The sequence below is a fragment of the Pseudophryne corroboree genome, chromosome 11 (genome assembly GCF_028390025.1).
Source record: "Pseudophryne corroboree isolate aPseCor3 chromosome 11, aPseCor3.hap2, whole genome shotgun sequence".
Lineage (NCBI taxonomy): Eukaryota > Metazoa > Chordata > Amphibia > Anura > Myobatrachidae > Pseudophryne > Pseudophryne corroboree.
Window position 1 is genome coordinate 138875366 of NC_086454.1, and position 21885 is coordinate 138897250.

The 21885-nt window shown below is 45.8% G+C and overlaps 1 protein-coding gene across 1 annotated transcript in view; it reads left to right on the forward strand.

Annotated features, from left to right (window-relative positions):
• The window catches only part of POLA2 (DNA polymerase alpha 2, accessory subunit), a 254105-nt gene that overhangs the window by 69671 nt on the left and 162549 nt on the right, over positions 1-21885 (forward strand). Inside the window, exons 4-5 of the mRNA XM_063944856.1 lie at positions 19119-19201; positions 19294-19351. Of these exons, the coding sequence (XP_063800926.1) occupies positions 19119-19201; positions 19294-19351 (141 nt within the window). The remainder of the gene's footprint in view (positions 1-19118; positions 19202-19293; positions 19352-21885) is intronic.

Below are 21885 nucleotides of genomic sequence, written 5' to 3' on the forward strand. Positions count from 1 at the left end.
CTCCTTAAATTTTGTAACACTTCTGAGCTGAAGCTCCCTATTCTTGGGAATTTCTCCCCGTCATGCACAGTCATTCTCTCCCATTCATCACATAAAGTTTCTGTGTGACTTCCATATTTCTCACACATGATATACCTGGCCGACCCAATTGGCCGGACCACTGAATCAACCCGAACCGAGGTTGATCGCCCCCTACCTGAACAAGTGGCCCCCATAGTTCGAAAGTGTTGCTTTATTTAGCCAACCCTTTACGAAAAACCAAATGCCAACAATAGGCTGACGGTGGCGGTTTACCGAGTACCCCACTCACTCGCCCACGCCGACCTATACGACCTGATCACACCGATATGGTGCTGGCGTACTCGACCTAGGGCCCCTGCGACCTGAACCTCTATTTACTGGAACCTGTGAGGGTTATCCGAAGAACACTTACTCTTTCCAGTAACTATTGGTTGCTGGATAGTTCCTGAGTGAGCAGCGAACTTCCCTTAAAATAAAAAAATTACACAAATCACGTTAGAGTGTACAGATAGCGTTTGTGACCCCTTTACTCTAATGGTATTAGGTCAGATTACTAACTACTGCACACACTTACGTGCGGTCCAGTCGTTCAGTACACAAACAACTAAGCTTATGTACGGAAAGACCAATGGAATCGAAACTTACGACTGCGAATTCCTTCAGCCAGAGCTTATATGGCCTATATGGGTGTTGCACCAACCCTTTTCGGTGTTGTGCCTGTGAACTGTATAGCGGACTTCCTTGTCGGCTGTACCTGGACCTCCTGGTCTTGTTACAGTGTGACCTCCTGGTCTTGTTACAGTATGACCTCCTGGTCCGCTATACTCTAATGCTCAAAATTGTATTTAACCAGAGATGCCTCCCTAGCCACCGTGCACGTCACTTACACGCATGTACCTCACGAGTACTCGACTTTTCTTGTGGTTCAACCTTTAAAAATTGTAAAAACACTCACTCATCACATGTACACTTTTGTTTCTATTTCTATTTCTGCGCAGAAATTTTCTTTAGCCCAGCTGTGTTACCAATTAGGAGCAGGATCTGTTAAACTAAATTTCAGATTTCCAAAAATAGACTTGCGTTATTTACCGCGTCGCGTTATCTACCGCTTTGCGTTAAAAATCAACTTATCGTGACTTGAGCTACGTGGGCGTAACCGGACGCTACGTTGCGTAATGAACGCTGCGTGCGTCGGCCTTTGGATTGCGTACGCTAGTCTTTGTTAGAGACACGTGTACGCAAAACAAAGATCCACCGTAACACAATATACTTTTATCAATGTAAACGATCCCTGATCATCTACCGCGTACCCCACTGGCTTTGCCTTATCTCCCAGGCAAACCTGTGTGTTTGTCTACACTTTTAACTATTACCTCTATTCTTAAACTATGAAATAACAGCAAGTCTCTTTTAGCACTTTTCTATCAACTATAAAACTGGCAGACAGAATGGTGATATACGACAAATGAAATACACAGATGGAAAAGAAATGCAGATATATATATATATGTATGCGTGCGTATATACGCAAGACAGAAGAAAAATAAACAGTTGTTTTTAAAAAAAAAAAACAAAAAAAAAAAACCACAAGCGTTTTGTTCTTACCTCCGGTTCCCGGATTCCTTCAGCACTCGTTATCTAAGCGAAGCAGACGCTTATCCCGTCAGCACTACGAGACAACCTCCCGCCCTTTGCTGAGGGATAATGTCTGCTGATCTACCTAGTGCAGATATGTGAAGGACAGGACGAGCCGCCAATTGATAAAGCTAAATATTTATCGTATATATATAACCCTTTATGAGGTCTAAGAACACTGTACGCTGTTTACTTAAGAAGTACCGTAAGGGTACGCAAGTTGCGTAACGATCGCTCAGCCGCAGGCGAGACGCTCAAGCGTCAAGTTCGCTCACGGCCCAGAGATCACAGACAAGCACGCTATTGGCTATGACTAACGTAATGATTCGCTATGGCGTAACGGACGCTCGAGACCACGAGGAGATCACCAGCGGCGCAGACGCTCACAACGCAAAACCTTTATATCTATACCCTTAACAATGAAATACACAGTAAACCTTAATGTAGAGACAAAGTGTAAGTGCAACCTTGTGTAACCTGATTAACTACAAAGCTGTTTGAGCGTCACCGACGCTCAGAGAATTCTTAACACTATGAGAAAATACACAGATACTTGTTTAGGGTCCAAAGCCTATTAAATGTATTATAACTAATGTACTTGTAAAAAGGAATCACAGTACAAATGATACACTACAATATAACAGAGACTTCCTAACCAAATAACTACACTATAAATACAATACAATACAATCTAATCAAGGGAAAATACGAGAGAAAGAGTAGAGAGAGAGGGAGATGAGAGAAATGGCTCACAGTAAGACAATATGATTACGGAGAAAAACTTACGCACAAGGGGAAACGATCGCATGCGCCTGGACATCCAGCACCCGATTTTCAGCAATGAGAACCGTTGAAGAGTGAGGGCTGGATGTGGTCGGCCTGCCTATTTATGCCCCACACACACAATGCAATCTAATGGTCCCTACAATCTGATCGTCCATTGGACACAGGAATTCGGCTTCGCATCATAACAAAAGGTCATAGGTTAATTCATACAGGTGGGCTGTGACGATTTCCAACTGCTCAGGTGGGAGGGAAACTGGGTTTCCCGCCGCATGGGTAATAAAGTGCAAATAAAGTAAATGTTCATAAACTTCTTATGTCCATAACTATTCGCACGAGCGATTGATCTGCTTCAAGCCAACACCGGAATATTTCTAATTAAATATTCTTCCGATGGATACTAAACACCACTGTATTACTCCTGTCTGACCCTTCGTATCAAACAAAGAGGGATTCCTCTGTTCATAAACATTCTATATTAACCAAACTTTCAGAATCTATCAAAGGGACCATGATCTACAAAATACACTATTACTGAAAATATGTTACGATTGAGTCGCACGCTACAACCACATAAACTCTACCGTAAATACGCATACCATGCGCCTGCGGGTGCCCGCGACTGTGAGTATGCGCACGTACGGGAGAGCGTACGCATGCGCAGCACGGACCTGTGTGAGGTGCAAATATGGTAGTGTGCATAGAGATATTTTTCTGACTTTGACAACATTGCGGCAGGAAAAAGTGTCCTCATTTTACACATTGCGGCAGGAAAAAGTGTCCCCATTTTACACATTGCGGCAGGAAAAAGTGTCCCCATTTTACACATTGCGGCAGGAAAAAGTGTCCCCATCTTACACATTCCGGCAGGTGGTGGGGAGAGGGAGGGAGAGAGAGAGAGAGAGAGACGGAGGGAGAGGGGCTGACTTACATTTGAAGCGGTTCTCGCCGCTCTTCAGCCGCCTCTCCCTCCTCGTCAGCGCGGCTCCCCCTTCTCCCTCCTCCCGAGTGCCCAGCTCGGGGGGGCGGGGTTTCGTGGAATGACGCGTTTGCGTCGTGACGTCACGACGCAATCGTTTGTCTCAGTGACCGGAGTGTGAAGTGTGCTGAGAGCAATTACGTGACAATGTCAGCACTTTGCAAAAAAACTGTTGACGACATGAGACAGCCGACAAATCAATTAGTGCCTGTTCAGGCGTCTCAGACACCGTCAGGGGCGCTAAAACGCCCGTTACCTCAGATGGTCGACACAGACCCTGACACGGATACTGAATCCAGTGTCGACGGTGACGAGACAAACGTAATGTCCAGTAGGGCCACACGTTACATGATCACGGCAATGAAGGAGGCATTGAACATTTCTGACACTACAAGTACCACAAAAAAGGGTATTATGTGGGGTGTGAAAAAACTACCAGTGGTTTTTCCTGAGTCAGATGAATTAAATGAGGTGTGTGATAAAGCGTGGGTTTCCCCCGATAAAAAACTGCTGATTTCTAATAAATTATTGGCACTATACCCTTTCCCGCCAGAGGTTAGGGCACGTTGGGAAACACCCCCTAGGGTAGATAAGGCGCTCACACGCTTATCAAAACAAGTGGCGTTACCGTCTCCTGATACGGCCGCTCTCAAGGAACCAGCTGATAGAAAGCTGGAAAATATCTTAAAAGGTATATACACACATACCGGTGTTATACTGCGACCAGCGATCGCCTCAGCCTGGATGTGCAGCGCTGGAGTGGCTTGGTCGGATTCCCTGACTGAAAATATTGATACCCTGGATAGGGACAGTATATTATTAACTATAGAGCATTTAAAGGATGCATTACTATATATGCGAGATGCACAGAGGGATATTTGCACCCTGGCATCTAGAGTAAGTGCGATGTCCATTTCTGCCAGAAGAACGTTATGGACGCGACAGTGGTCAGGTGATGCGGATTCCAGGGAAAAAGACTGCACCATGCAGCCTCTTCCCAGGAGCAGAAGCCCTCCCCCGCTCAGCATGACGCTGGGGCTCTGCAAGCAGACTCGGGCACGGTGGGGGGCCGTCTCAAGAATTTCAGCGCGCAGTGGGCTCACTCGCAAGTGGACCCCTGGATCCTGCAGGTAGTATCACAGGGGTACAAATTGGAATTCGAGACGTCTCCCCCTCGCCGGTTCCTGAAGTCTGCTCTACCAACGTCTCCCTCCGACAGGGAGGCAGTATTGGAAGCTATTCACAAGCTGTATTCCCAGCAGGTGATAATCAAGGTACCCCTCCTACAACAGGGAAAGGGGTATTATTCCACGCTGTTTGTGGTACCTAAGCCGGACGGCTCGGTGAGACCAATTTTAAATCTAAAATCTTTGAACACTTACATAAAAAGGTTCAAATTCAAGATGGAGTCACTCAGAGCAGTGATAGCGAACCTGGAAGAAGGGGACTATATGGTATCTCTAGACATCAAGGATGCTTATCTCCATGTCCCAATCTACCCTTCTCACCAAGGGTACCTCAGGTTTGTGATACAAAACTGTCATTATCAGTTTCAGACGCTGCCGTTTGGATTGTCCACGGCACCACGGGTCTTTACCAAGGTAATGGCCGAAATGATGATTCTTCTTCGAAGAAAAGGCGTATTAATTATCCCTTACTTGGACGATCTCCTGATAAGGGCAAGGTCCAGGGAACAGTTAGAGGTCGGAGTAGCACTATCTCAGGTAGTGCTACGTCAGCACGGGTGGATTCTAAATATCCCAAAATCACAGCTGATTCCGACAACACGTCTACTGTTCCTAGGGATGATTCTGGACACAGTCCAGAAAAAGGTGTTTCTCCCGGAGGAGAAGGCCAGGTAGTTATCCGAGCTAGTCAGGAACCTCCTAAAACCAGGACAAGTGTCAGTGCATCAGTGCACGAGAGTCCTGGGAAAAATGGTGGCTTCTTACGAAGCGATTCCATTCGGAAGATTCCATGCAAGAACTTTTCAGTGGGATCTGCTGGACAAATGGTCCGGATCGCATCTTCAGATGCATCAGCGGATAACCCTATCTCCAAGGACAAGGGTATCTCTCCTGTGGTGGTTACAGAAGGCTCATCTTCTAGAGGGCCGCAGATTCGGCATTCAGGATTGGATGCTGGTAACCACGGATGCCAGTCTGAGAGGCTGGGGAGCAGTCACACAGGGAAGAAATTTCCAGGGCTTGTGGTCAAGCATGGAAACGTCTCTTCACATAAATATCCTAGAGCTAAGGGCCATTTACAATGCCCTAAGTCAAGCAAGGCCTCTGCTTCAGGGTCAACCGGTATTGATCCAGTCGGACAACATCACGGCTGTCGCCCACGTAAACAGACAGGGCGGCACAAGAAGCAGGAGGGCAATGGCAGAAGCTGCAAGGATTCTCCGCTGGGCGGAAAATCATGTGATAGCACTGTCAGCAGTGTTCATTCCGGGAGTGGACAACTGGGAAGCAGACTTCCTCAGCAGACACGACCTCCACCCGGGGGAGTGGGGACTTCATCCAGAAGTCTTCCAAGTGATTGTAAACCGTTGGGAAAAACCAAAGGTGGACATGATGGCGTCCTGTCTCAACAAGAAACTGGACAGATATTGCGCCAGGTCAAGGGACCCTCAGGCAATAGCGGTGGACGCTCTGGTAACTCCGTGGGTGTTCCAGTCGGTATATGTGTTCCCTCCTCTTCCTCTCATACCAAAAGTACTGAGAATCATAAGAAGGAGAGGAGTAAGAACGATACTCGTGGCTCCGGATTGGCCAAGAAGAACTTGGTACCCGGAGCTGCAAGAGATGCTCACGGAGGACCCGTGGCCTCTACCTCTAAGGAAGGACCTGCTCCAGCAGGGACCTTGTCTGTTCCAAGACTTACCGCGGCTGCGTTTGACGGCATGGCGGTTGAACGCCGGATCCTGAAGGAAAAAGGCATTCCAGATGAAGTCATCCCTACTCTGATCAAGGCCAGGAAGGATGTAACTGCAAAACATGATCATCGCATTTGGCGAAAATATGTTACGTGGTGTGAGGCCAAGAAGGCCCCTACGGAGGAATTTCAACTGGGTCGTTTCCTACATTTCCTGCAAGCAGGATTGTCTATGGGCCTAAAATTAGGATCCATTAAGGTTCAAATTTCGGCCCTGTCGATCTTCTTCCAGAAAGAACTGGCTTCAGTGCCTGAAGTTCAGACGTTTGTCAAAGGGGTACTGCATATACAGCCTCCTTTTGTGCCTCCAGTGGCACCTTGGGATCTCAATGTAGTTTTAGGGTTCCTAAAATCACATTGGTTTGAACCACTTGCCACAGTGGATTTGAAATATCTCACATGGAAAGTGGTAATGCTGTTGGCCCTGGCTTCAGCCAGGCGCGTATCAGAATTGGCGGCTTTATCCTATAAAAGCCCTTACCTGATTTTTCATTCGGATAGGGCGGAATTGAGGACTCGTCCTCAATTTCTCCCTAAGGTGGTTTCAGCGTTTCACATGAATCAACCTATTGTGGTACCTGTGGCTACTAGGGACTTGGAGGACTCCAAGTTGCTGGACGTAGTCAGGGCCCTGAAAATATATGTTTCCAGGACGGCTGGAGTCAGAAAATCTGACTCACTGTATGCACCCAACAAGCTGGGTGCTCCTGCTTCTAAGCAGACGATTGCTCGTTGGATTTGTAGTACAATTCAACTTACACATTCTGTGGCAGGCCTGCCACAGCCAAAATCTGTAAAAGCCCATTCCACAAGGAAGGTGGGCTCATCTTGGGCGGCTGCCCGAGGGGTCTCGGCTTTACAACTTTGCCGAGCAGCTACTTGGTCAGGGGCAAACACGTTTGCTAAATTCTACAAATTTGATACCCTGGCTGAGGAGGACCTGGAGTTCTCTCATTCGGTGCTGCAGAGTCATCCGCACTCTCCCGCCCGTTTGGGAGCTTTGGTATAATCCCCATGGTCCTTACGGAGTTCCCAGCATCCACTAGGACGTTAGAGAAAATAAGAATTTACTTACCGATAATTCTATTTCTCGTAGTCCGTAGTGGATGCTGGGCGCCCATCCCAAGTGCGGATTGTCTGCAATACTTGTATATAGTTATTGTTACAAAAAAATCGGGTTGTTTATTGTTGTGAGCCATCTTTTCAGAGGCTCCTATGGTTATCATACTGTTAACTGGGTTCAGATCACGAGTTGTACGGTGTGATTGGTGTGGCTGGTATGAGTCTTACCCGGGATTCAAGATCCTTCCTTATTATGTACGCTCGTCCGGGCACAGTATCTTAACTGAGGCTTGGAGGAGGGTCATAGGGGGAGGAGCCAGTGCGCACCAGCTAGTCTAAAGCTTTTACTTTTTGTGCCCAGTCTCCTGCGGAGCCGCTATTCCCCATGGTCCTTACGGAGTTCCCAGCATCCACTACGGACTACGAGAAATAGAATTATCGGTAAGTAAATTCTTATTTTTTTTTTTTTTTTCTTTTAGTAGGTGCCGTACCAGTACTAACAGCATAATAAAAAAAAAACAGATTGGTTTTTATAAAAAAAACAACCTATTGGGTTGGTGGTTTAAACCAGCCAACCCTGGCTGGACATCTTCCAATTTCGAAGGGCATGATGCTTTCATCTAATACCCTGGCGGGGTGATTCAGATCTGATTGCCCGCTGTGCGTTTAGGTTCTATCCACCAGACGTGCTCCCCATTGCACCGTTATATATGTCACCACGTGTAATAGCTTATATGAGATAATGTTTACATGTTAGCCTGCTTGGTTTCTTTCCCACATCACACAGTTTAAAATTTCCACTAAGCAACAGAAAGTTCTTGCAATGGTACTTAGAACAGCTTGTTTATTGTGAACAGCGGACCAGTAAACCAATTTAAAAATCAATAAAAAGCATCATGGGGGAGTACATGGAATACCAGTTTGACATTGGGGGAGATTCAGATCTGATCGTAGATGTGCTAAATTTAGCACAGGGCTAGTCCACCCCGCATATCAGGCCCTGCCCTCCCCGCACGGGTGCGAAAGCCTTGCACGACGGCGATGCTTTTACACCCGCCGAGTAGCTCCCTGCCTGCGCAACCTAGCTGTGCTGGCAGGCGGCTACCTTCCGCATCCTGGGTTGCAGCGGCTGCGTGCGATGTCACGCAGCCGCGTCAGCTCGCCTCATCCCTTCCCCCATACACGCATGCATTGTCCGGAACGAGCCCCACCAACTGCGTTTTAATGCCGTTGGGACACCCCCCTCCTGCCCCGCGACCGCCTCTTCCTGACAATCAGGAAGAGGTGATCGTAGCCCTGAGATGCTTTTACCATCTCACTGGGCCTCCCAGGGAAGGGCACGCGCAGTGTGCCCGCTGCGTGTGCGCACTCCCCAAAGGACTTTAGACTGCTGCTGCAGCGATCCAGTCTGAATTAGGCCCATGGTCTACATGTCATAGTCCCCAATATGTGAGAAGGTGGAATCCTGGGACTTTCTCCTCCTCTGGACCATATAAGACCAATATACTAAGGCCCCCTCAGTCAACGCGTTTTGCCACACCTGGCATCTGTCAAGGATGTGTGACCTGCAATCTGACAATTCATTTATTTTGTAACTGGAAGTTTGGGACCGGAAGTCTCCCGTTTTGGGATTAGGAATTATATACTGTATACTATATTATAAAATTATTAAATATACACAAGTGTTACACTTTGCCTCTCCTCTCTGTACTCGTATAAACATAAATAACTATCTTCAGCATAAAGAACAAGGAGTCCTGGAAGTGATAATATGATCACAATATCATTGAGTCTGCCTGGGATTATATGAAGAGACAGAGGGATTTGAGCAAGCCTATATCTACGAAGATCTGTGGTTACTCCAAGATCCCTGGAGGGGATGTAGTTAATATGCTGCCGGTCGGGATCCTGGCGATCAGAATACCGAAGTCGGGATCCCGACTGCCGAGAATGCCGACAGCTGCGCCAGGGCTTTTCCCACTTCTGGGTGACCACGACACCCATAGAGTGGGAATAGAACCTGCGGTGAGCGCAGCGACCTGTTCATGCTGTGGACTGGGGGTGAGGCTGAGCTTCAACAATTTATTACCAAATTAAATCAAATTCCAGGGTCTATTAGGCTCACATGTGTTCACGACTTTTTGTCTATTAATTTTTTGGATGTTACGATCAAATTAAACAACGGGTCCATCACCACCCAGGTTTATAGGAAGCCTACAGATAAAAACTCTCTCTTGTTGGCTACGAGCTTCCATCCGCAGCCATTAAAGAAGGGACTACCCTTCTCCCAACTTTTACGAGTGAAACGCATAACTTCGGATGAATTATTATTACCAGCTGCTTTGACCGAGATGGGCAAGAAATTCATCGAGAGGGGCTATGATCCGACTGAGATACAAGGAGCGATCACGAGATGTCTCCAGATGGAACGTTCAGACGTATTAAGATCCAAGAATAAAGATCCAGAGATTGGACGATTGGTCTTTTCCAGCACATATTCTGTCGCCTCTGGTGCCATGAGACGTGCGATCTCCAAGCATTGGCATATTTTACAGGCAGATTCGACTATGGGAAAATTCTGTGACAGCTTACCATTATTTAGCTACAAACGTAGTCCAAATCTCAAGGATCAGATCACCTATTCTGATATAGCACCAATGTCGCAACAAGGCAATGGTTGGCTAAAATTGAAACCAGGAGCACACAAATGTGGCTCCTGTGTTAATTGCAAGCATATGCACACAGGTAGCACGTTCGTCCATCCAACTAGGGGAGACACTTTTCGACTGAAACATCGAATGACATGTGAGACCAAATATGTCGTTTACGTGATCCAATGCCCCTGCAAGAAACTATATGTCGGAAAGACTATTAGAATGCTCAAAGAACGGATGGCCTTGCACCGGTCATCAATTAAGAAAGCGTTCATCAAAATTGAAAATTCCACTCCGCCAGTTGCTAAACACTTCGTTCATCAAGGTCACCACATTAAAGATCTTTTATTCATGCCCATTGACCACATACCACCATTGAAGAGGGGTGGTGACCGGCATAAGCTGCTATTACAACAGGAATGCCGCTGGATCCGACGATTATTTTCCCTTTCACCATTGGGACTTAATGAGGAATTCTCGTTGGTACCTTTTTTATAAATAAATATATTTTTTTTTTTTCTTTTCTTTTTTTATATTTACATTTTTTTCACTTCACATTTTTTATGTACGTGAACACATGTGAGCCTGATGACTCTGCATCCGGATCCATTGTCTTATCTATGTACTTTTTGTTTATTTGTTTATTAATTAGATTAACTGTTTATGCTTATATGCACACTTCAGTTGATTTATATACCTACTTACTGAAAGGCCTATAAATTGGGGCTTTGTTATAAGGCATGATTTATGTATAATAACTAAGAATGTAGTCAGTGACAGATTTAAATTCAGTTCAATTCATTGTTAAATCATTTATGACTGGCCATAGACATGCTTTATTATCAGTAGATTCATCATCAGGATGTAAGTGTGCATCTAATTTATTTTCATTTTTATTTATTTTTATTAGTTCAATGTTATCTTACACTGTATTTGTTTTTCTTTGCCTGTGCGCCTCTCCCCTTGTCCCCGGAAACAGGTCTGATGCTTCTTCAGTTCCGGGTGTGTTCGTTTACCCGGACTGTTTTAAGCACGACCTGTTGGTTGCCACGGGTAACGCGTTAGAAGTGACGCGCGGCCCGAGGGTGATTCTTCACACCAGGACACAGTTACGGAGACTTATGTCTCCGTGCAGGATGGACAGGTCCCAGCTCCATCGTTTGGTCACTGACGATGTGCAGCGGTTAATACCTTCCCCTGCACGTCACTTCCGGTTCACGGCATGCCGTGCTGCTTGGATGTAACGCAGCTGATGTCCACGTGTGACGGGGAACAGGTGAGACAGCTTACAGGTAAGTATTTCACACACTATTTAATGCACTCATGGGCTAAGCTTTTCAGGCACACGTCACTTTGGAACCAGACACTGCGGATGGCAGTGTACAGCACCATGTCACTTTATCTATTCCCATGATGAAGATAGTCGAAACAGCTGTCGGAATGATAAGTACTCATTGATTTATTCATGCTGCTACCATCATGTGTGCTATATGCTTGTTGCCTTTTTAAATGATTTTTCTGGACAAGTAAAACTTCTTCTTTTGCATCTAAGCTGTGTGCTGGTATTTCTGGGTACAATCACCTGTGTGGTTATTCTTGTATTTTTTCTATATGATTACACCAACCGTGCACCAGCGTTTTCTAAATGATAAGTGAGAAGCGGCTGCTTTTGTGGATTTATATATATATATATATATATATATATATATATATATATATATATATATATATATTATAGACAGACAGAGGTGGTGATCTGGCACAGCCACATATTGCAGTCGTAACCTGGGTGCCCTCACGGGAAAATGAACAATTAGGAGGCTGGTGGTGCGGCACTCCAAGGATTTTGACACTGACAGTAGGTAGATAACGTTTCAATGCCGTTTATTCAAAGTGCCATTTTCATCAGGATGAAAATGCCACTTTGAATAAACTGCATTGAAACGTTGTTATCTACCTACTGTCAGTGTCAAAATCCTTGGAGTGCCGCACCACCAGCCTGCTGTGTAGATAGATATAGATGTGTATAGGCTGCGCTAGTCGACTTTCCTGTATTCATGCATTGCATCCCTCAACATAGTGTATCATGTGAGGAAATACTGGATTACTAAACAAAACAATATTGGTATTTGCAGCTTTAAGATTAATATTTGATTTTTGTTGGTTACAGCTCATTTGTGCTATTTGTTCTAGGTTAATAAATAAGCCATCCTGTATACTCTTTTTAGGATTGCGGAATTTCAAACCTTTGCGTGCAAACTAAAAACCATGGGGGTCATTCTGACCTGATTGCACGCTCCCGTTCATCGCAGCGATCAGGTCAGAAGTGCGCATGTGCGCCAGTGCATGGCTGACAGCCGACAGCTGTCGTTGCCTAGCGATCGCCTCTGCCTGATTAACGGGCAGAGGCGGGAGGGGGCGGCACGGTAACGTGTGGGCGCGGTCCGGTCAACGCAGGCGTGGCCGGACTGTGCGGGGGGCGGGCCACAGCGGCTGCCTAACGTCACACGACGAGTAGCTCCCGGCCAGCACGCAAAAGCTACTCCTGAAGTGCAAAAGCATCGCCGCTGTGCGATACTTTTGTACTTCTGCGGGAGGGGGGGCAAGCATGACATGCGGGGCGGACTACCCCTGTGCTGGACGTCCCCTTGTATGGGCAGCGATCAGGTCTGAATTTGGCCCCAGTTTTCTGTTCAAACATGCAGATAATGAAATGTATGTTGTGGGATTTATTCCATTTTATTTCTTTAGTGATGTTGTTACTTGTGTTCCATTGAATTCCGCACAAATTGTTGTTGCATCCTTGCTATACTTTTTAGGCATGATGCATAAGATGCACTCCTGTCACATAAGTTAAGTCTGTTGGAGCACAAAGTGACTTGACATGATTCCATTTTGGACATCCGTGTAAAGGTGTGTGCACACGGTGAGATATTTTCTTCCGATTTTGATTATATAGTCAAAATCGCAAGAAAAGTTTAGTGCAGATCGCAAGGTGAAAGTCACCTTGCGGTCCCGATTCGATCCTGATCCGCGGTTCTGCCAGGTCGGCATCGCAAGAAAAGATAGACTGTGCAGGCAAGTCAATCCTTGCTAGATCGGTGTACTATCTAGTTCATCTCGCATGTCAATGACATCTCGCATAAGCCAAAATCGTAAGCACACATAGTCCATATCTCAAGAAAAGTTAGTCAAAATCTGTGCTATCTGGGCTCCGGGGAGTTCAAGGGAAATCGCAAGTGAAAATCGGGCATAGCAAGGATCTCACCGTGTGTACACACCCTAAGTGGCCAGCTTGGGCAGATCTTGACATTCCTCACCTGGCAGCCATATTACATTGGGGCCTGCTATTGCCATTGGACACGGGTCGATGTGAAATCTGGCATCTGGCGCCGGGCGCCCTGGGCAGCAATATTCCTCACTTTTGGGCAAATTCAGATAGATTAGGCTGCGGAGGCAGTAAATCTAAGATCCCCCGCCATTTTAATAGAAAAGTCACTGGGACCGAAGCCCGCCGTCGGGTGGGCGGGGCTTGATCCTCAGCACTAACCAGCGCCATTTTCTCCACAGAAGCTGCATGCATGAACGCTGGCTCCCTGGTCTCTCCCCTGCTGAACTTTACAGGCTGGAAAAAAGAGGAGGGGGGCACATTAGCGACGCAGTGAGTGGGAATTGGTATATTATATATAAAAAAGCGCTATCTGGTCCTATTTTTTCCAGTGTTTTTAAGCGCTGGTGTGTGCTGGCATACTCTATCTCTGTCTCTCCTAAGGGCCTGGTTGGGGTTTTGTCCCCTTGTAGGTTAATCCCTGTGTGTGTGGGGTGTCGGTACGTGTGTGTCGACATGTCTGAGGCGGAATGCTTCTCCAAGGAGGAGGTTGAGCAAATGAGTGGTGTCCCCGTCGGTTGTGCCGACTCCGGATTGGATGGACATGTGGCATATGTTGAATGCAAGTGTGGCATCTTTACATAAAAGGCTTGATAAGGCTGACTTAGGGGGGACATCAGGGGGTCAATCCTCGGATTGGACCGACTCACAGGGCCCGTCGGGGTCTCAAAAGCGTCCCTTAACACAAGACACTACTACCGACACGGATTCTGACTCCAGTGTCGACTACGACGAAGTAAAATTACACCCTAGGGTGACTAAAACCATTCAGTGTATGATTGTGGCAATAAGGGATGTGTTGCATATTGAGGATGAACCCTCGGTCCCCGACACAAGGGTACACGTTTAAGGGAAAGAAACATATTATTAATTTTCCCGCATCCCATGAATTAAATGATTTCTTTGGAAAAGCTTGGGAGACTCTGGAAAAGAGACCGCAGATACCCAAAATAATTTATATGGCATACCCCTTCCCTAAGCAGGACAGGGAGTTTTGGGAATCTTCCCCCACTGTGGACAAGGCCCTGACGCGCTTGTCCAAGAAAGTGGCGCTACCGTCACCTGACACAGCGGCCCTTAAGGACCCTGCAGATCGCAGGCAAGAAACTACCTTAAAGTGTATTTATTCTCATACGGGTGCTGTGCTAAGACCGACAATTGCGTCGGCATGGGTGTGTAGCGCAATTGCAGCTTGGACAGATGAGCTGACAGACCAATTTGATAATATGGATAAGTATACTATATTCTTAACTCTAGCCCATATAAAAGACGCAGTCTTATTTATGAGGGATGCTCAAAGGGACATTGGATTGCTAGCTTCTAGGGCCAATGCCATGTCTATCTCAGCGAGAAGATCCTTATGGACTCGCCAATGGACGGGTGATGCGGATTCCAAAAAACATATGGAAGTACTACCCTATATAAGGGTGATGTATTGTTTGGGGATGGGCTGACGGACCTGGTTTCCACAGCTACAGCAGGTAAATCAAATTTTTTACCATATGTTCCCCAACAGCAAAAGAAAGTAACACCCTATCAGATGCAGTCCTTTCGGTCGCACAAGTCCAGAAGAGGTCGGGGATTCTCTTTCCTCGCCAGAGGTAAGGGCAGAGCCAAAAGAGCACCTGCTTCGGCAGGTGCCCAGGAACAAAAGTCCTCCCTGGCTGCTCCAAAACCCACAGCATGACGCTGGGGCTCCCCTGAGGGAGTCCGCACCGGTGGGGGCACGTCTTCGACTTTTCAGTCAGGCCTGGGTCAGTTCAGACCTGAATCCCTGGGTGTTGGAAATTAGTTTCCCAGGGTTACAAATTGGAATTCGAGGAGGTGCCCCCGCGACGATTTTTCAAATCGCCCCTACCAGCTTCCACATCGGTAAGGGATATAGTGTTAGCTGCAATTCAAACGCTGTGTATACAGCAAGTGATGATAATCAAGGTTCCCCTGCACCAGCAGGGAAGAGGTTACTACTCAACCCTATTTGTGGTCCCGAAACCGGATGGTTCGGTCAGACCTATTTTGAATCTGAAATCCCTAAACCTGTACATAAAAAGATTCAAATTCAAAATGGAATCACTCAGAGCGATAATAGCCAACATGGAGGAGGGGCAGTTTATGGTATCTCTGGACATAAAGGATGCGTACCTTCATGTCCCCATATATGCCCCCCATCAGGAATACCTGAGATTCGCTGTACAGGATTGTCATTACCAATTTCAGACGTTGCCGTTTGGACTTTCCACGGGCCCGAGGATTTTCACCAAGATAATGGCGGAAATGATGGTGGTCCTGCGCAAGCATGGAGTCACAATTATCCCATACTTGGACGATCTCCTGATTAAAAGCGAGATCAAGGGACAAATTGCTGAGCAGTGTGGCGCTCTCTCTGAGAGTGCTCCAGCAACACGGTTGGATTCTAAATCTACCGAAGTCACAGCTGATTCCGACAACTCGACTAACGTTCCTAGGTATGATACTGGATACGGAACAAATGAAGTTCTTCCTCCCAATAGAGAGAGCCCAGGACATCCAGAACATGGTCAGAGACCTGCTAAAACCGAAAAGGGTGTCAGTTCACCAATGCACTCGAGTTCTGGGAAAAATGGTGGCGGCCTACGAGGCCATTCCCTTCGGAAGGTTACATGCAAGGACTTTTCAATGGGACCTTCTGGACAAGTGGTCCGGGTCCCATCTGCACTTACATCGGAAAATAACTCTGTCCCCAGGGGCCAGAGTGTCTCTCCTGTGGTGGTTGCAAAGTGCTCACCTGCTGGAGGGTCGCAGGTTCGGAATTTAGGATTGGATCCTGGTTACCACGGACGCGAGCCTCCGAGGATGGGGAGCGGTCACACAGGGAAAAAATTTTCAGGGTCTTTGGTCAGACCAGGAGTCCTGTCTACACATCAATGTGTTGGAACTCGGGGCCATTTACAACGGTCTTCGACAAGCGGAGAGTCTTCTTCGAAACCTACCAGTTCTGATTCAATCAGACAATGTCACAGCAGTGGCTCATGTGAACCGCCAAGGCGGGACAAGAAGCAGAGTCGCGATGGCGGAAGCCACGAGGATTCTTCGCTGGGCGGAAAATCATGTAAGCGCTCTGTCGGCTGTCTTCATTCCGGGAGTGAACAACTGGGAAGCAGACTTCCTCAGCAGACACGATCTCCATCCAGGAGAGTGGGGACTTCATCAAGAAGTCTTTGCAGACATAACACGTCTTTGGGGAACTCCTCAAATAGACATGATGGCGTCACGCCTCAACAAAAAGCTTCGGAGGTATTGTGCCAGGTCTCGGGACCCTCAGGCAGTGGCAGTAGATGCTCTGATAACACCGTGGCTGTTCAAAACGGTCTATGTGTTTCCTCCTCTTCCTCTCATCACAAAAGTGTTGAGGATCATAAGGCAAAGAAAAGTACAGACAATACTCATTGTCCCAGATTGGCCTCGAAGGGCCTGGTACTCAGATCTACAAGAGATGCTCACAGGAGATCCCTGGCCTCTTCCTCTGAGGGAAGACCTGTTGCAACAGGGGCCCTGTGTATTTCAAGACTTACCGCGATCACGTTTGACGGCATGGCGGTTGAACGCCGAATCCTAGCGAAAAAGGGGATTCCGGAAGAGGTCATCCCTACTTTAATAAAGACTAGGAAGGAGGTGACGGTTAAGCATTATCACCGTATCTGGCGAAAGTATGTGTCTTGGTGTGAGACCAAGAGTGCACCTACGGAAGATTTTCATCTGGGTCGTTTTCTCCACTTCCTACAGACAGGAGTGGATATGGGCCTGAAATTAGGCTCTGTTAAGGTACAGATTTCGGCCCTCTCGATTTTCTTTCAGAAGGAATATGCTTCTCTTCCAGAAGTCCAGACGTTTGTAAAGGGAGTGCTGCATATCCAGCCCCCTTTTGTGCCTCCAGTGGCTCCATGGGACCTGAACGTGGTGTTGCAGTTCCTAAAATTACACTGGTTTGAACCGCTTAACAAGGTTGAGTTGAAATTCCTTACCTGGAAGGTGGTCATGCTGTTGGCCTTGGCATCAGCAAGGCGAGTGTCTGAATTGGCGGCTTTGTTACACAAGAGCCCCTATTTGATTTTTCATGTGGATCGAGCTGAATTGAGGACACATCCGCAATTTTTGCCTAAAGTGGTTTCTTCATTCCATATGAATCAACCTATTGTGGTGCCTGTGGCTACAAGTGACCTGGAGGATTCCAGATCCCTGGATGTAGTCAGGGCCTTAAAAGTTTATGTAGCCAGAACGGCTAAAATTAGGAAAACAGAGGCTCTGTTTGTCCTGTATGCTGCTAATAAGATTGGCGCACCTGCTTCGAAGCAGACTATTGCTCGCTGGATCTGTAATACGATTCAGCAGGCTCATTCTACGGCTGGATTGCCGATACCAAATTCGGTTAAAGCCCATTCCACTAGGAAGGTGGGCCCTTCTTGGGCGGCTGCCCGAGGCGTCTCGGTCGGGGTCAAACACTTTTGCTAAATTCTACAAGTTTGATACCCTGGCTGATGAGGACCTAGCGTTTGCTCAGTCGGTGCTGCAGAGTCATACGCACTCTCCCGCCCGATTGGATGCTTTGGTATAAACCCCATGGTCCTTACGGAGTCCCCAGCATCCTCTAGGACGTAAGAGAAAATAAGATTTTAAACCTAACGGTAAATCTATTTCTCCTAGTCCGTAGAGGATGCTGGGCGCCCGTCCCAGTGCGGAAACTCTGCAAGACTTGTATATAGTTGTTGCTTACATAAGGGTTATGTTACAGTTGGAATAGGTCTTGGACCGTTACTGTTGTTTTGTTCATACTGTTAACTGGTTATCTATGTTCCAGGTTACGTGGTATGATTTTTTGTGGGCTGGTATGAATCTTGCCCTTGGATTGCTAAATCCTGCCTTGTATTGTCCATCTCCTCTAGGCACAGTTCTCTAACTGAGGTCTGGAGGAGGGGCATGGGCATAGAGGGAGGAGCCAGTGCACACCCATAGTAAAAGTTCTTTTTAGGTGCCCTATCTCCTGCGGAGCCCGTCTATACCCCATGGTCCTTACGGAGTCCCCAGCATCCTATACGGACTAGGAGAAATAGATTTACCTGTAGGTTTAAAATTTTATTTTTCTTATTCTTTTTTCCTGTCAAACTGACTTTAGGCAAATGTCTGGCCATGTGAGGCTACCTTAAGGCTAGTCCTGTCACGATTTGCTGCCCTGCATTAAAATAATAACCTTTGCTAAAAATTGTGCGTTTGGCATGTTAGTAATTATTTGGGGAATATTTAATTCTTTTTCTAATACATGTTTCACTGATATGGGATCTAGATCATTTGTTCTTCCAAACCAAGGCCTCATAAAGGGTTTCATCAGGAGCAGCATACTTTATTACTCCTTCTCTAGTGACTCCTATCTCAGAAGGCCCTGTCATGGTAGCATCAAACACACAGTAGCCAGCATGAATAGCTGGCTTGCTGGGCAGCCACATTGATGTCAGAATGTGCGAGCCAGTACACACTATTATCACAAGGGAATGCAAATGACTCTTCACTGCTGCACTTGACACTCTGGAAAGTTTATTTTGCTCTCCACTGATATACAGTAGATGTTACTTACAATCGTATAATATTGTACTGTATCTAATACTTTTTTTCTGTCTTCCCTCAGATTCTCAATAAGAAAATCAGACGCCAGAATGTGAAGAAAGAAAAACATTGTGGCAATAGAGACTTTAACAGCATTCAAGAACTGTATCCTTTTGGCATTGTACCTTCTTACATTCACTGTGAACGTTAAAATGTTTCTGCCCCACCTATGCATGGATCCTTAATGCTGTCTTCAGTATAGAAGTAGAGACTGAAGAGGAGAACCTTCTTGATTCATATACCACACCGGCAAAGGCGAGTCTGGGGGTTAGATTTCACGATTTATCCATTTTATTTCCTGTTGAGGGTTGTATTTTTGGGAATGTCAATTACTGTGTGCTACTTAGTTCAGTATACATTAATCTGATTACGTTAGTCTTCTCTTTTGTTTGGAATGTCATAAGTTGTACCAATAGTAAATGTTTTCATGTGATCAATATTTTTGGAGGGTATTCAATTTGCGTGAATGTCCACAAGGTGGCAGTGTTCTGGCAGTGTCCCTAGCAGCTTGTGACCACCTACAGTATATTGCAGATTATACTGTGTACATCTGCGGCGTGAGGAAAAATTTGCTGTAAGTGCATCACCCATAATAAGTGGCATACGTTGCCACTAATAGTGCCCCCTGTGAGTCTTAGGACTCCTGTCTATTATCAGTGCAAAAACATAGGCGTTCTGAGGAACACCATGTGATTTATGATATATATGGTCACATGTTTCTATTTATGGTGTAGAGTGATCACTAGCTGATTTCAATGTTCAGACAACGTATAGGTGTTAATTGAAGTGTTGGGTTCAAAAACCCGATGCGAACGATCATGTTTATATCTGAAATTGAAAGTGCAATAATTTTACTAGGAAAACACTGCTAGTAAAAGCTTTTCCCTTTTACATTTCAGGCATAAACCTGACGCTTAATGAATGAAGACTACGTGGGGGTTTATTTACTAACAACGCTTATAGGGCAACATGGGATCTAGCTGTTCTACCTCATTGGTGAATAACTGGGTCTGTAAATATTTTTGCAGATCTGGACATTTGCATAACATAATAATGACTGAAGTAATTCCTGCTTTAAAGAATATCTCCACCAAGGACTAAAATTCTTTTTGGATGGTGTGTACACCAAGGGTTCGCCTACCTGCTAATTTTCCCTTAGCTGGATTCGCCATAGAGCATGAGGGTCTCAGTATTCTCCACAAATGTTTATATCAGGGCCTGATTTGAAGCAAGCGGAGTATCTGGCCTGCGATAACACACTGGCCACGTGGGAAGATGAACAAAGTGCAGCATGGGACTGAGTTCAGTGAATGTAGCATAACTGTTTCTCAGTTTACTTTTGTTGTACAGGTTGAGTATCCCATATCCAAATATTCCAAAATACGGATTATTCCGAAATACAGAATTTTTTGAGTGAGATAGTGAAACATTTGTTTTCTGATGGCTCAATGTACACAAACATTGTTTAATACACAAAGTTATTAAAAATATTGTATTAAATGGCCTTCAGGCTGTGTGTATAAGGTGTATATGAAACATAAATTAATTGTGTGAATGTACACACACTTTGTTTAATGCACAAGGTTATTAAAAATATAGGCTAAAATGACCTTCAGGCTGTGTGTGTGTATAAGGTGTATATGTAACATAAATGTATTCTGTGCTTAGACTTGGGTCCCATCACCATCCAAGCGTTTTGGATAAGGGATACTCAACCTGTACTACCAAAAACTAAACTTTTAGGGGGTCATTCCGAGTTGATCGCTCGTTGACGATTTTCGGAGCGGTTAAGGCAAAAATGCGCATGGTACGCAGTGCGCATGCGCTAAGTATTTTAGCACAGAACTTAGTAGATTTACTCGCGTCCGAACAAAGAATTTTCATCGTTGAAGTGATCGGAGTGTGATTGACAGGAAGTGGGTGTTTCTGGTCGGAAACTGACCGTTTTCAGGGAGTTTGCGGAAAAACGCAGGCGTGCCAGGATAAAACGCGGGAGTGTCTGGAGAAACGGGGGAGTGGCTGGCCGAGCGCAGGGCGTGTTTGTGACGTCAAACCAGGAAAGAAACGGGCTGAACTGATCGCAGTGTAGTAGTAAGTCTCGAGCTACTCAGAAACTGCTAAGAATTTTCTATTCGCAATTCTGCTAATATTTAGTTCGCAATTCTGCTAAGCAAAGATACACTCCCAGAGGGCGGAGGCCTAGCGTGTGCAATGCTGCTAAAATCTGCTAGCGAGCGAACAACTTGGAATGACCCCCTTAGTTCTATTTAAAGTTATCCCTTGTTTTTGTTCGGGATGGAGTTTTGTAACTGTTACTTTGCTGTACACATTTCATGTAAAAAGGGAATCTGCAAGATTTGGGTTTTTTCCCCATATCCGTAAATCTCTTCCACGTAAGGCAGAGGTGACAGTCATTGACATTGGCTCAGTAATATTGCTTTACTGCTTGTGGGCTTAATCAAAATCCTTTGCAGCAACCACTATTGTACTACTTGATGATTGTACATCACTGGGAGCCTCGTTTTAGGGTTGAATTTACTAAAAAGAGGTGATGTTGTCCATAGCAACCAATCAGATTCTGTCTATCATTTTCTAGGATGCAATAGAGAAATAATAGACATAATCAGATTGGTTGCTATGGGCAACATCACCTCTTTTCACTTTTAGAAGCTTTAGAAATTTTACCCCTTTAGACTCCGTTTCTGTGGTGGTATGTAAATGCATGCGTGCTTAGTTTTGTATCTTAGACAAGTTTCTGGAGAGTCAGAACTAGAGTCTGCAGGCATTGA